Raw genomic sequence first — 12963 nt, 5'->3', positions numbered from 1 at the left:
CAGAAACAGGGCTGATGTGTGGGTGGAGTGGTTTCCCAGGGAGGCTGACACCTGGTATGAATTAGTTTCTTCACTGAGTTCCTAGGATTCTTGAAGCAAGATAGCATGTGTAGTTTACTCAGGGTAAGAGATGAGGTCCTAATAACAACCTACAAGGCCTCCCAGACCTCACTGTAGTAGTCTTCCCTAAGCTCACTCCCCTGCAGCCACACTGGCCTCCTTCCTGCTACTCAGACACACAAAGTTTGCTCCAACCTTCCAGGTGTGCTTTAGGTTCTCTTGGACTACAACGCTCCTCCCCCAATACCCACTTGGCTACCTCCTTTTACTTCCTTCAAGTCTTGCTCTGACGTGTTTCCTCCCTGAGTTCTACCCCGATTGCACATTAAATACAGTAAGCTTCCTGGATTCCACCCCTGCCCCTCATTTTCCTTACCCTGCTTTTTATCCTCCTTAGCACCTACCACAGTTTAATTTATATCATCCTATGTTGTTTATCGTTCCTCACACTAGAATGTAAAAGCCACAAGAGCAGAGATCTTGTCTGTTTTGTTCACTGATGTACCCTATCCTAGAGCATTGGCTGGCCTATAGTAGGCACTCATAACCTTGTACGATGAATAAATGAATTAGTTCACTCATAGACCAGGCACTTTTATAAATTTCTTTCCCTTTTCAATTTTTTTAAATAAATTTATTTATTTATTTATTTATTTTTGGCTGTGTTGGGTCCTCGCTGCTGTGCACGGCTTTCTCTAGTTGTGGGAAGCAGGGGCTACTTTTCATTGTGTTACACAGGCTTCTCATTGCAGTGGCTTCTCTTGTTGCGGAGCTTAGGCTCTAGGCACGCGGGCTTCAGTAGTTGTGGCACGCAGGCTTCAGTAGTTGTGGCTCATGGGCTCTAGAGCGCAGGCTCAGTAGTTGTGGTGCACGGGCTTTGTTGCTCCGTGGCATGTGGTATCTTCCCGGCCCAGGGCTCGAACCCAGGTCCCCTGCACTGGCAGGCGGAGTCTTAACCACTGCACCACCAGGGAAGCCCTCCCTTTTCAATTTTTGAGCCTGATCTAGTATTAAGATCAGCTGAGAGGTTTTGCAAGTCTGTCTGAGAAGTTGAACTCTCCCAACCTGTTGGTTGGTCTTGCTCACTGAAGGGTCCTGTCTCTGGAACTTATTCCACTGGGCAAGTTGCCAAAGCCTGAATTTGCCCACCTTGGGGTATGATGCAAGATTTAGGTTCTTTTTTTTTTTTGTCTCTTTGGAAGGGCGTGTTTCAATTTTGGCTGACTTCACTGTTTTGTCTGGGGCTTTATTCTTATGTTGAGTTTTATTTTTTCCTGGGTTAATCAAGCAATTTAGCAACTATTCTTCCCAGAGCTATGGAATAGTAGAAATTAGAGCTGGAAAAGACCTCACAGTTGATCCAGTCCATCCCCCTTGCCATTGAAGTCTTGCTCTACACAATACAATGTCCACGGCTTTGTTCAATGAGGTTTTAAATGTCCTCAGAGATTCCTTTGGGCACCCACTCAACTAACCTAATACTCTTAACAATTAACAAAAATTCTCAATGTTTGTCTAAACTTTCCCTTTCATATTTTCATTTTATTTTCCCTATTGGTAGTCCAAGGTAGCAAGCCCTTTCTCTTTGGGGATCTTATACCTTTCAGAGAAGTGTGGACTTGCATTTCTGCTCTGTCTGTTCCTTAGCCAAACTATACATGTGTTCCTCCCTTAATCTTTCTATATTCTCTTTGTTTAATTTTATTTTTGCTTATTGAATTCCTTCAAACTCTTCATCTTGATTATTAGTATGTGTACTTTCACTAACCATCCATTGAACCACTGTAACATAATGCTTTTCCTTCTGAAACCTGAAGACAAAGCACTGCCATCTACCATGTGACATTGCAAATATATCTGATTCACTGTCATAATCAACTAGGGTATTTTTATTCACCAGAATATTAAATAAGTTCTGTGCAATGCTCTTCACTTGAGTTTAAAATTTTGATGATAATTGTGTAATGTCAGATATCTTATTTAAGTCCTTTGCCCTTTTCATTTTATATCTGCAAAAGGAGAGAATATCCGCTTCAGCCTCCTTTACTGTAATCTTAATGAAAGTAAATATATGGTTATAGGGCTAGAAAGAAATCTTTCAGAGATAAAAAACCTTTCATTTCCCAGCTCTTTTCCAGACAGAATCACACAGGTTAAATTGTTTTCAATACTATGAAGTTCAAATGGCATTCTTTTTGTTTGTTTGTTTATAGTAATTTATGATAGATCAATGCATCTCAAACTAATTGTAGTAAAGGGAAAATTTTTTAAATCGCCAAATGCCATGGACTGAGTTTTGTAAAATACAAAATCACAGGGTTGGGTGAAGTAGTAATGTCAACTGCTCTAAGATTTTCAAATTTACACTCATTTTCTGTTATTTATCTTGTCTCAGATGGGCACTGGTCCTTGGACCTCATTTTGAGTAGCCTTGATGGACAATCATATTCTTTACCTTCAGATTCAGATACTTTTCAAGATAAATATTTCTCTTCTGATGATTAACATAATACTTGCTTTTACTTTTCAGCTTGTTTTCTGCTTCCCTTCAAAGTCAACTTTTAAAAAATATTGATAGGGCTTCCCTGGTGGCGCAGTGGTTAAGAACCGGCCTGCCAATGCAGGGGACACGGGTTCGAGCCCTAGTCCGGGAAGATCCCACATGCCACGGAGCAACTAAGTCCATGCGCCACAACTACTGAGCCTGCACTCTAGAGCCTGCGAGCCACAACTAATGAGCCTGCGTGGCACACCTACTGAAGCCCGTGCGCATAGAGCCTGTGCTCCGCAATGAGAAGCCACCACAATAAGAAGCCCGCACACTGCAATGAAGAGTAGCCCCTGCTCATCGCAACTAGAGAAAGCCCGCGTGCAGCAACGAAGACCCAACGAAGCCAAAGATAAATAAAATTAATTAATTAATTTAAAAAAAAGATCTACTCTCAAAAAAAGAAAAAAAAATATTGATAGAAGAGCCAATCAATTAATCATTTCCCCAAAACATCTAGTTATATGTTTCCCATTTATTTGTCTTCACTTTTTCAACATGTAGTAATCCTTAATTTACTTCATAAAATTAAATCTGAATGAAAAATACTTTTAAGAAAGAAAAAAACAACTTCTTGGAGTTTATACCAGGTCAGTGAGTTATATGATAGATTCTTGGTCACACATGCTGGTAGCTTCACTTCTGGAACTCTCACTAGTCTCTAGCAATCCTGACCAAGGCCACACTGATAGCGGGCAGAAATCCACCAATCCAGGAAAGATTAAAAAACACTCTCACTTATTTCACCCTGTCTGGCACTCTGCCATCAACTTGTACTTTTCGGATTTAAGACACAGATTATATGTCAGCAATAGCCAGAGTAGCTATTACATAAGCTGGTTATGGGATGCCATGTGCTTTCAACCGGCATCTTTTACAGTTTGTGTATAACAAAAATTTAGTTTTAGCACTCTCTTCTGAAATAAGCTTCTCTTATTTTTAGTGGCTTTTAATTACTTTGAGAGGGATTTAAATAAAAATATACTGAACTATCATTTCTCCAGGGAATTAAAAAAATAAAGTTTATGGGAAAACATGAAATGTGGGGAAATATTAAACACAGTAAACTGCACAAATGTAATATATAAGTTAGACATCAAGCTTTTTATGATCTAAGAATCTATTCCAAGAAAAAGAAAAATTGAAATTCGAAGACTTATGACCTTGTTTCAAAAAATAGTAAAAATAAGTTCCAGCTGGTGTAAGAGCATAGTAAAAGTACAACACAGTACCCGGGTAAATAATAGCAGAGGATGGGTGAGGCATTGGTAATGGGAAACTTCAAACAGAGAACATTTTACACTGCTTTTTAAAGGGATTTTTACAAAGATAAGGAAAAAATATATACACACATATAATACATATCAATAACAGAGAAAATGTATTACAACAATATATCAGATTAAGTTTTCTTTACACAATTTTCCAAGAGCAAGCATATGGCTAATGTGGATTAATCACTATCACTAATGAATTTAATAACGTGAACAGATTATTAGCTCCTAAAGCTAGTTATTTTGTTTTCAAATGTTTCAATGTGCCAGATGTTTCATAAAAACAGTTTTTATTATTTAAAATGATTTATGAAGCTAGATGCCCAACTTTTATTTCTGTGTTAAAATTTAAGAGTTAAAAACCATTTAACAGACAAACAGAGTTTGCAGTTCAGTTAGCAGTCACTGAATTTGAAAAGAGTTCTTAAAATGCTCCTCTTTAGAGCCATTCTCGTTCCCATAGAAACCAATGTGAGATCCAGGAAAACAAGGTAAGTTCTAAAATAATCACCATTATAAATACCCATTATATAAATGTAAATACAGGCAATTGAAATGATTTAGATGATTTTGAAATTGCATATCATTTCCCAAACCATAATGATTCCTTCAGAGTGGTTCTTGTCTGTCACATAAATACAGCATTTACTAAATTTTAAAAATTCTTATGATTTACTTGTGAGACCATAATTGCCTTCTCAAACAAGTCTTGGGCATGCAAATATTGATTTTTGAACACGTATTCTGGTGCAAGATGGGTCTTTTTTTTGGCTGGGCTTTTACTTTATGGTAGATTAAGTACTTATCATTATTAGCATTTGAATTTTACGTAACCATTTCTCTATTCATTATTAATTGCTTTACAATGAGATCTAGAGATTTTAGTTATTTTACAATTACAATTTTTCACATTTTTATTTGTCCAAGCATTCTGTCATGATAAAAGATTCAAGAAATCTTTTATTGGGATTGTAATTCCTCTCAAAGTCCAGAACCAATCATTGAGTATACAGTACTCATAATATTAATGAAGATGTGAATGTGAGTTGTTATACATCCCTCTAAGAAGAGCTAAGCCTCCTAATGATTAAGGAGCAAGAACATTTCAGAGGAAAAGTTCCAACGCAGAGAAGCAAACATTTGAATTTAGTATGGCTGTTGAAGGAGTTCTGGACATGCCATCCCAAAATATGCCGCTTTGTTATATTATTGTGAGCTGAACACATGAAAAATGGCAAGAGCTTTCTCTGAACTTCCCTTCACCTGCCTAAAGACAAATCCTCCAAAAGGAATTCAATTGTCATAAATCCCCTCCGAGGATTGACTCTTATCACCTGGGAAGACACTAGATGTCAACTCCAAACCCAGATAAACTTTGTCACAAACCATCATCATATCTCCCATCTATTCTTCTAAGAGCCCATTTATCATTCTTAAAAATCATTTACTCTCCCCTAGGTTGCCTATGTCTCCCACCTTCCCCTATTAAGACAGTATATAAGCTCTCAGATCTCCTGCTTTTTGGGGTGTTCACTTTTTTTTTTCTGTGATGCCCCAGTGTGTTATAATAAAAATTATTAAATTTGTTTACCTTTAATGCTGTTAATCTGCCTGTCATAAATTTATTTTATAGACCCAGCTATTGAACCTAGGAGAGCAGAGGCAAAGTTTTTTCTCTCCTACAATGTTAAAAGAACCACAACAAGTTATGGACTAGTCACACAGTTTTGTTAGCTGGATGAATTTTCAGAAACTCAGATATTTTCCCTTACATTTCACTGAAACCCTCGATTCTTAAAATGTGTTCTCCAGACCAGCAACATTGATATCACCCGGGAGCTTGTTAAAAAAGTAGAATCTCAGGTCCTAGGCAGGCCAAATGAAAAAGAATCTGCATTTTAACAAGATTAACATAGATTTGAATGCACATTAAAGTTTGGAAACATAGTCAGTCCCAAATATTTGCTCCAGAAAAATTTAGAAGTTTTATTCTGGTGGACTGATGGAAGCTAAAGAAGCTACTACCTAGGATGTAAATTCTAAATAGGGAGAGACCATGTCTGCAAGTAATTTTCTAGGACCCCTCAACTGGTAAGTAGCAGAGCCTGAGTTTGAACTCAGGTAGAGCCAAAGCTTTTTACATACCTTGAAAAGACATCATAGAGACTTGAGGTGTAGGTCTGCTTCCTCAGTTCTTCATGGCCGGCCAATTAGCTGTTCCTTCCTAAAGTCAAAAGGAAAGTGCCTTTAAAATCGGTCCTTCAGATATCAGCCATTTAACAATCCCTCACCTGGACAAAGATAGATATAGAAAGGTCAGTCTTATTGATCCATTCTGCCTAGTTACTGAATGGTCAACTCCACAGCAAACTTAAGGATTCAGGTATTTGTGATTTAACTTATACCATGTGGATCCCGAATGGAACTTTTAGGTTTCATTTGCTTGAGACAAATGGAATCACCTACTATAAAATCTGCTTCTAACTTGATTTCCTGTGAAGCCAAATGTAATCAACTAATTATAGGTATGACCTGATATGTAGGTAAAGGCATAGTTTTAACTACAATGCTTCTCACTTGAGTTGTAGAGGTTTTCCCCTCCAGAGAGCTGAGTCAATCCTAAGGTTGTTTTCTTCTTCATTCTACGGCTTTGCCCTCTGCATGTCTATCTACATTTATGTGTTTTTGCCATTTTCCTGCATGTGTGTATGTTTAGTAGGGTTAGAAAGAAATGATTCCAGGCATTGTGTCAACTGTCTGCCTCTTCACACATTGATATGGTTTGTTTCTTATCCTTTAAGAGAGCCCTTAGGATCTAATAGCTCCACCACTTCTTAGCACTGTGACTCTGGCCACATCACAACTTCTCTGTGCCTCAGTACCCTTAAGTATAAAATGGATTTTTTGGTTCTCACTTAATAGGGCTGTTGTGAGGAAGATTCAGTAAGGAAATACACAGAAGGGGCTTGGCACAGTACCTCATACAAAGTAAACACTAAATACATGTTACCTATTATTACTGTATTATTATTATCATTGTTGTTATTATTATCATCATTATTAACTTGTGGAGGGCCTGACTTCCTTGCAAAGTATCATCAAGATACCATCTAAGAAACAAAACCCACGTTCAGAGACTTTTAGGAGGGCTGGTATGCAGGATCTGAGATATTTAAAATGTACTTCAGAGAAATTAAGTGATTTGCCTAAACCCCTGTTTAGTAGGGGTTTGGATTGAGTTTGGATTTATATGTTGGTCCATCAAATACATATTCTTATGTGCTTAATTTAACTAAGTAATAATGCTGCTTACACTTTAATAGCTACCATTTTCCAAAGTTTTTCCATGTGCCATGACCATTAAAATGAGTTGTTCATTGTGCCATGTGTCACGATGATTAAAATGAGAAGTTATTTCAGTGGTTCCAGCATTCTGGATTTAACGAATCAGTAATTTTTTTTTAATTGGGGATTTAACATAAGGTTGTTTTTTAACAATTTATTGACCAAAGATGTATTAATACGTCTTTTGTTACCCGAATGTTACTGACCAGACACGTATCAATACGTTTTTAGAGAGTGATACAATTAACATCACCCTGTGAAGTTGTTAAAGCTTAAAATTGATCATGGGTTCATTATACAACTTATGTTATTATCATTCATATTTTGCTCCATTAGGTTTTTGTTCCAACCTTGTGTATATTATAAACAGAAGTTCATTACCATAAAATTTTCAAAAATGATGCATCATGAAATTTTGAGTGAAGAATTTTTCAGTGTACTTTATGCAGATACTTTCTCTGATTGTCCGAGCAACATATATACTAGTGTCTCAGAAGATGACAGTTTTTCAGAATATAGTTCTGATTCAGATGATGTGAATATTAGACCCACAAAAAGACAAAAACCTTAGTGATTGATTTTGATATGGCGAGTGAAAATGAAACTCACAGTGCTGGAGAATGCTCCTTTGCTTCTACAGAAGAGTGGATTGAAGACAACATTTCATGAAAATTAGAAGATCTTACAAGTGTGTCAGGTGTAACTACTGAATGTAATAATCCGCAAAGTGTTAGTGAAATAACAGAATTAATTTTTAGTAATGACTTTTTCGAGTTGGTCGCTTCTCAGACAAACTTGTATCACCAACAGCATAAAAAAATCATATAAAAAGTATGATAAGCCTTTAAAATGGACTGATGTAACCAACAGTGACATGAAGAAGTTTCTTGGATTAATAATTTTGATGGGACAAATAAGAAAGTGACACTGGAAAGAATATTGGTCGACTGATCCCTTACTTTAAACACTTATCTTTCCAAAGATTATGATGAGGCGAAGGTTCAAATAAATAATGACATTGCTTCACTTTAACTATAACTCAGAAACTCCACTTCCTACAGACAGAATTTCAAATGTTAAACCTCTTCTGGATTATTTTCTACCAAAATTTCAATCTATCTATATACCCAAACAAGAGCTATCACTTGAGGAGGCAATGATAAAGTGGAGAAGATGACTCAGATTCAAAACCTATAATCCTGGAAAACTTGAAAAATATGGAATTTTGGTCAGGATGGTTAGCGAAACTGCAAATATATATGCAACCTTGAGATTTACATGGGTGAAGGAAAGAAACTGCAAGAAACAGTATTATCGGTCCTACAACCTTATCTTGGTTCATGGCACCATATTTACCAATCATTACAACAGTGTGTCCACATCTGAAATATTGTTGAAAAATAAAACCAGAGTTTGTGGGACTATAAGAGAGAATTGTGGTCTACCAAACCAATTAAAGGAGAAATCTAAAAATCTACAGAGGGGAGAAATGACATTCTTACGGAAGGGAGAAGTGATTCTTCTCATAAGGAAAGACAAGAGGCTAGTCCGCATGGTGACAACTATTCATGATGCCTCCATAGCATCTACAGGAAAGGAAGACAGGAGGACTGGCCGTCAGATAACTAAGCCTACTTGCATATTAGAGTATAATAAATATATGAAAGGAGTTTATCGATCCGATCAATATCTGGCAAACTTCAATATCCTCTGGAAAACTCGAAAATGGTATAAAAAAGTGGTTTTCTATTTGGGTAATTGCAGTTTATTCAACGCATTTAAAATTTATTGTAGCCTTAGTGCACAGAATAAAATGACTTACAAGCAATTTTTGTTAGCAATAGCTAGAGAATGGGTAACTGACCATTCTGGTGAATGTAGTGGTAGTCCCGCACCTGGTCCTTCTTGTGGCATTTCTAAAAGAGTCCCCTGCAAAGATCCACCTTGTTGACTATCAAATAAAATAAAAGAACATATTCTAGAGGAAATAACACCCACAGGACTAAACAAAAAAAAATGCCGCCAGGAAGTGTAGAGTCTGCTCTTCCAGGGGAAAGTGCAGTGAAACACAGTATGTTGGTAATAGATGTTCTGTTCCCCTGCACAGAGGTGCCTGCTATACTGCCTATCACGCTCTAACGAAATATTAGAATGCTTTAGTAAGACATGTTCAAAGTTTCAAATAAATACATTAAGTGCAAAAAAAGTTGTTGATATTTACTCAAACACGGGTGTTTCAATATTCACTTACATAACAAATTGCTGGCCACAGGTGTTAGTCTCTACAAAAATCCCCGGGTCAGTAATATGTTAAAATTATTCCTTTAAATTGAATATATTCAGTTTTAGGGGAAAATCATTATACTGCCACTGATTTTGTTCTTTTGCTAAGAATTAATACAAATGTCATCATATATCAGATTATATAATAGGCCCAGGAACTAGAATTTGAAATTCTTGACGTCTTGGTCAAAAATTTTATAGCACTTCAAAAATTGAGACATACATACTTCATGTAACATAAAATTAACCATTTTGAAGTGTACACTTCGGTGGCTTTTAGTATATTCACTATGTTTTGCAACCATCATCACTATCCAGTTCCAGAGGATTTTTATCACTCCACAAAGAAACCTTCCACCTATCAGCAGTTAGTCCCAAATCACCCCTTATCCATCTCCTAGTAGTCATTAATGTTTCTGTCTCTTCAGATATGTCCTTGGGAAAATCTTTTATCGCTGCACAAAATGGCTGTCTCAGATCTGTGATTTGTTTTTTATTCTTTGCTGCCTAATCAAACTGCCCAAAACTTTACCTTGGTGTGTGGGTTGCCAGCGGCATATGTAATATGTACAATAGAGGGCATAATAGATAGTATGAAACTCTAAGAGATCTCACTGTCTATATTTACTTCCAATTTTAGATCTTTCTCATCTTTTCTTTCATTAATTTGGTATTTACTTATATAACATGCCAAATTACACATACTTTGAACTTAATTTGAAGACAGCTAATGTTTTCAGTAATTAATACAAGTCAAAATAGTACTAGAAGAACCATCTTATTTTTAAAAATTTACATCTAATTATAGGTTCCCAAATTCTGGTCCAAATTTGTGCTCTTATTTAGGTTCTCCATTCTCTGTATGCCCATACACTCTGTTCATTTCTCAGATAATTTTATTTTAAAATAGAGATTCAAATGTATTACTATGTTTCATTGTGATTTATCTGTTTACATGTCTCTGAGTGGAATATGAACTCCTTGAAGGAAGGCCTTTGTCTATACATGTTTGATTTTCAGCACAGTGCCTAGTACATGATATAAGTTAATGTTGCTGAATGAAGGAATGGGATTTAAATACACAAACATATGTATCAAAATTTACAATACCCAATTATGTATCTATATATTATACACTATTCCTCTATTATACTACATATACATATACCATATCAAGTTTTATGTAGTTCACAACTATATTCAAAATGACTTATTATGAACACCATAAAATGTCACATATATCGAGTTTTACACAGTATTATAATAACCTGTAAACTAGTTATTACACACACACACGCAGCACAATGTTTAACAGGTTATTTACCACAGCTTAACCGCAAGACAGAAGAACACTGAACAACGGAAAAGCTTGGAGATTAAAGTCAGGCAAACAAATCTGCTTTTGGGTTGTCTAGCACTACCTCAGTGACGTAGGCTATTTCTTTCTGAACCTGAATTTCCTGTGATGTGGAGACATTTAACACCATGTTTAGGGAATTGGTTTAAGGGTGGAGCTAATCTAATTTAAGGGCCTGGCACTTGGCAGGCTTTTAACGAACTTTAGCCGATACTTCATCCCTCAGCCTAAACCAAGTAAAGGTGGTTTTTTTTCCCACACATTATGAGTCTTTTCCAGTCACGGAAACCTACCCTGTTCTCAGTTTGTCAAGTCAGAGAGTCCGGGTAAGACGGTGTACGCACAAAGTAATCCACCTTGCTAACTCTAAAGGGCTCCTAAACCCGCAGGAAGCGCTGGGCGGACCTCCAGTATCCCAGCATCCCTCGCGCTATCCGGTTGCTCTTCTCCCGCGTCTCTATGATAGAGCCGGCCTTGGAGGCGGTAACGGCTGTGGCGGCTGTGGTGAAGCCGAGTGAGAGGTCCAACTTTCTTACTGGACTGAGAGGTTTTGGCCGCGGAGGGTCGCGATGTCAGAGAAAAAACAGCCGGTAGACTTGGGTCTGCTGGAGGAGGACGACGAGTTCGAGGAGTTCCCTGCAGAAGGTAACCGGCTGGCCCGCGGCCTCTGGGCCGCGCGGACAGTGACTAAGGCCTCCGAGTGGAGGCGGCGCGGGTGGAAGGGCTCTCGGCCGGGAGGTACCCGCGGGAAGTCTGGACCCCCGCTGCTGGCTCTCAAGGCTCTGCACGCGCGACCCTCCACGACCGACTTCGGGTCGAGGTGTCACGGTGGGACTCACCTCAGCGGTGAGGCTAAATGCCTTCTGCTTCCTCACTGGGAGGAGCCACGGGGACCCTGGTTCCCTAGCCCGGTGTCCGGGATGGTGGGGCCTTTTCCTCTTCAGCCCGGTTACCGCCACCTCGTTCATGTCTACATAATCTCTTTTCCCTTTATTTATTGTTATCGTTATTATGATTATTATTTGTTTTAGCAGTCTTCCTTTGCCTTGAATCCTTCCAGAATTAAATTATTGTATCTAGTTAGGTCAATGCTGCTTACATTTAGGACTTAACATATGAAGCCTGTTAAGTAGAATGGGAGGATCAGGTGTTAGTGCTTAATACCCGTTATTGCCTTCCTCTTGTTCCTCATTAATTTTTGATCACTTAACTTCGAACTAACATAAGTTTAAGGATTTATAAGACCCTAAAACGTCTACATTTTTATTAGCTTCATGGTTACCAAGAGGAACTTCAGTTTTCTCATTGTAGGTAACAGCAAATAGCTAACATTGTTTGGGTGGTTGCTTGTCTGAGTATTTTGCTTCTATTAACTTAATTCATTTTCACAAGCCTAGTAAGTAGGAACTGGTATTTACATTTTTCAGATAAAGAAATTGAAGCTTGAACAGTTAAGAAACTTGCCCAGTGTCACGTAACTGGCTAGAAATGATGGACACCTGGCCCAGTTGACACTAGCGCTCTTAAACTCTGTAGCTGTACTGCTTCTGTTTGTTAGATCCTTGTTGCCAATCAGGGCTTCAGAATTGTTGGTTTTATCAACTAATTGCTATGCGTAAGGTAAATATCTTCTAAGAAAAGGAGGTTACTATTGGGTGACCTTTCTGAAGGTGTAGGAAGAGAATTGTGGTTAATGGTTACAAATCTGTTACAGTAAATAGTTACTGCTTCACCAAAATGGTCCTAAGTTGTACTCCCTCATGATCCTACTGTGCATAAAACCACAAAGCTGTAACATTTGTTATTTTTATTTATAGTGTACTGGGTTGTTTAGTGGAAGAAGACCTTGGAGCACATACTACACAAACTCGTAAACTAACCCAAAGCACATTTATTTTCAGTTCTGGAAATAAATTCATTTAATTCATTATGAACCTTTAATTCATTATGTATTGTGGGGATTGTTTTTTGTTTTGGTAGTGGATTTATCTGTGCAGACATGTTTTCTTGATCTCACTTGCAAGTTGCTTCATAATCCTCCAACAGTGAGCTATGTAGTAAAAAACTGGCTTATTGAGATTAGGATCTGCTACTAA

The 12963-nt window shown here is 37.6% G+C and overlaps 1 protein-coding gene and 1 long non-coding RNA gene across 7 annotated transcripts in view; one reads left to right on the top strand and one right to left on the bottom strand.

Annotated features, from left to right (window-relative positions):
• The window catches only part of LOC132372001 (uncharacterized), a 246119-nt gene extending 234813 nt beyond the window's left edge, over positions 1-11306 (bottom strand). For both annotated transcript variants that reach the window (XR_009505062.1, XR_009505063.1), the window contains exons 1-2: positions 11161-11306; positions 6028-6106 (exon numbers count right to left, since the gene is read on the bottom strand). This is a non-coding gene — a long non-coding RNA (uncharacterized LOC132372001). The remainder of the gene's footprint in view (positions 1-6027; positions 6107-11160) is intronic.
• A 3-nt stretch (positions 11307-11309) lies between these two features.
• Positions 11310-12963, top strand: part of SEM1 (SEM1 26S proteasome subunit) — a 294293-nt gene continuing 292639 nt past the window's right edge. For 2 of the 5 annotated variants that reach the window (XM_059933894.1, XM_059933895.1), the window contains exon 1: positions 11310-11512. In XM_059933894.1, the coding sequence (XP_059789877.1) occupies positions 11437-11512 (76 nt within the window). In that variant the 5' untranslated portion in view covers positions 11310-11436. The remainder of the gene's footprint in view (positions 11513-12963) is intronic. The other 3 variants (XR_009505061.1, XM_059933898.1, XM_059933897.1) reach the window with 3 other exon arrangements.

Source organism: Balaenoptera ricei, chromosome 9 (genome assembly GCF_028023285.1).
Source record: "Balaenoptera ricei isolate mBalRic1 chromosome 9, mBalRic1.hap2, whole genome shotgun sequence".
NCBI lineage: Eukaryota > Metazoa > Chordata > Mammalia > Artiodactyla > Balaenopteridae > Balaenoptera > Balaenoptera ricei.
The sequence above is the reverse complement of the archived record's forward strand: the minus strand, read 5'-3'. Positions and strand labels throughout refer to the sequence as shown.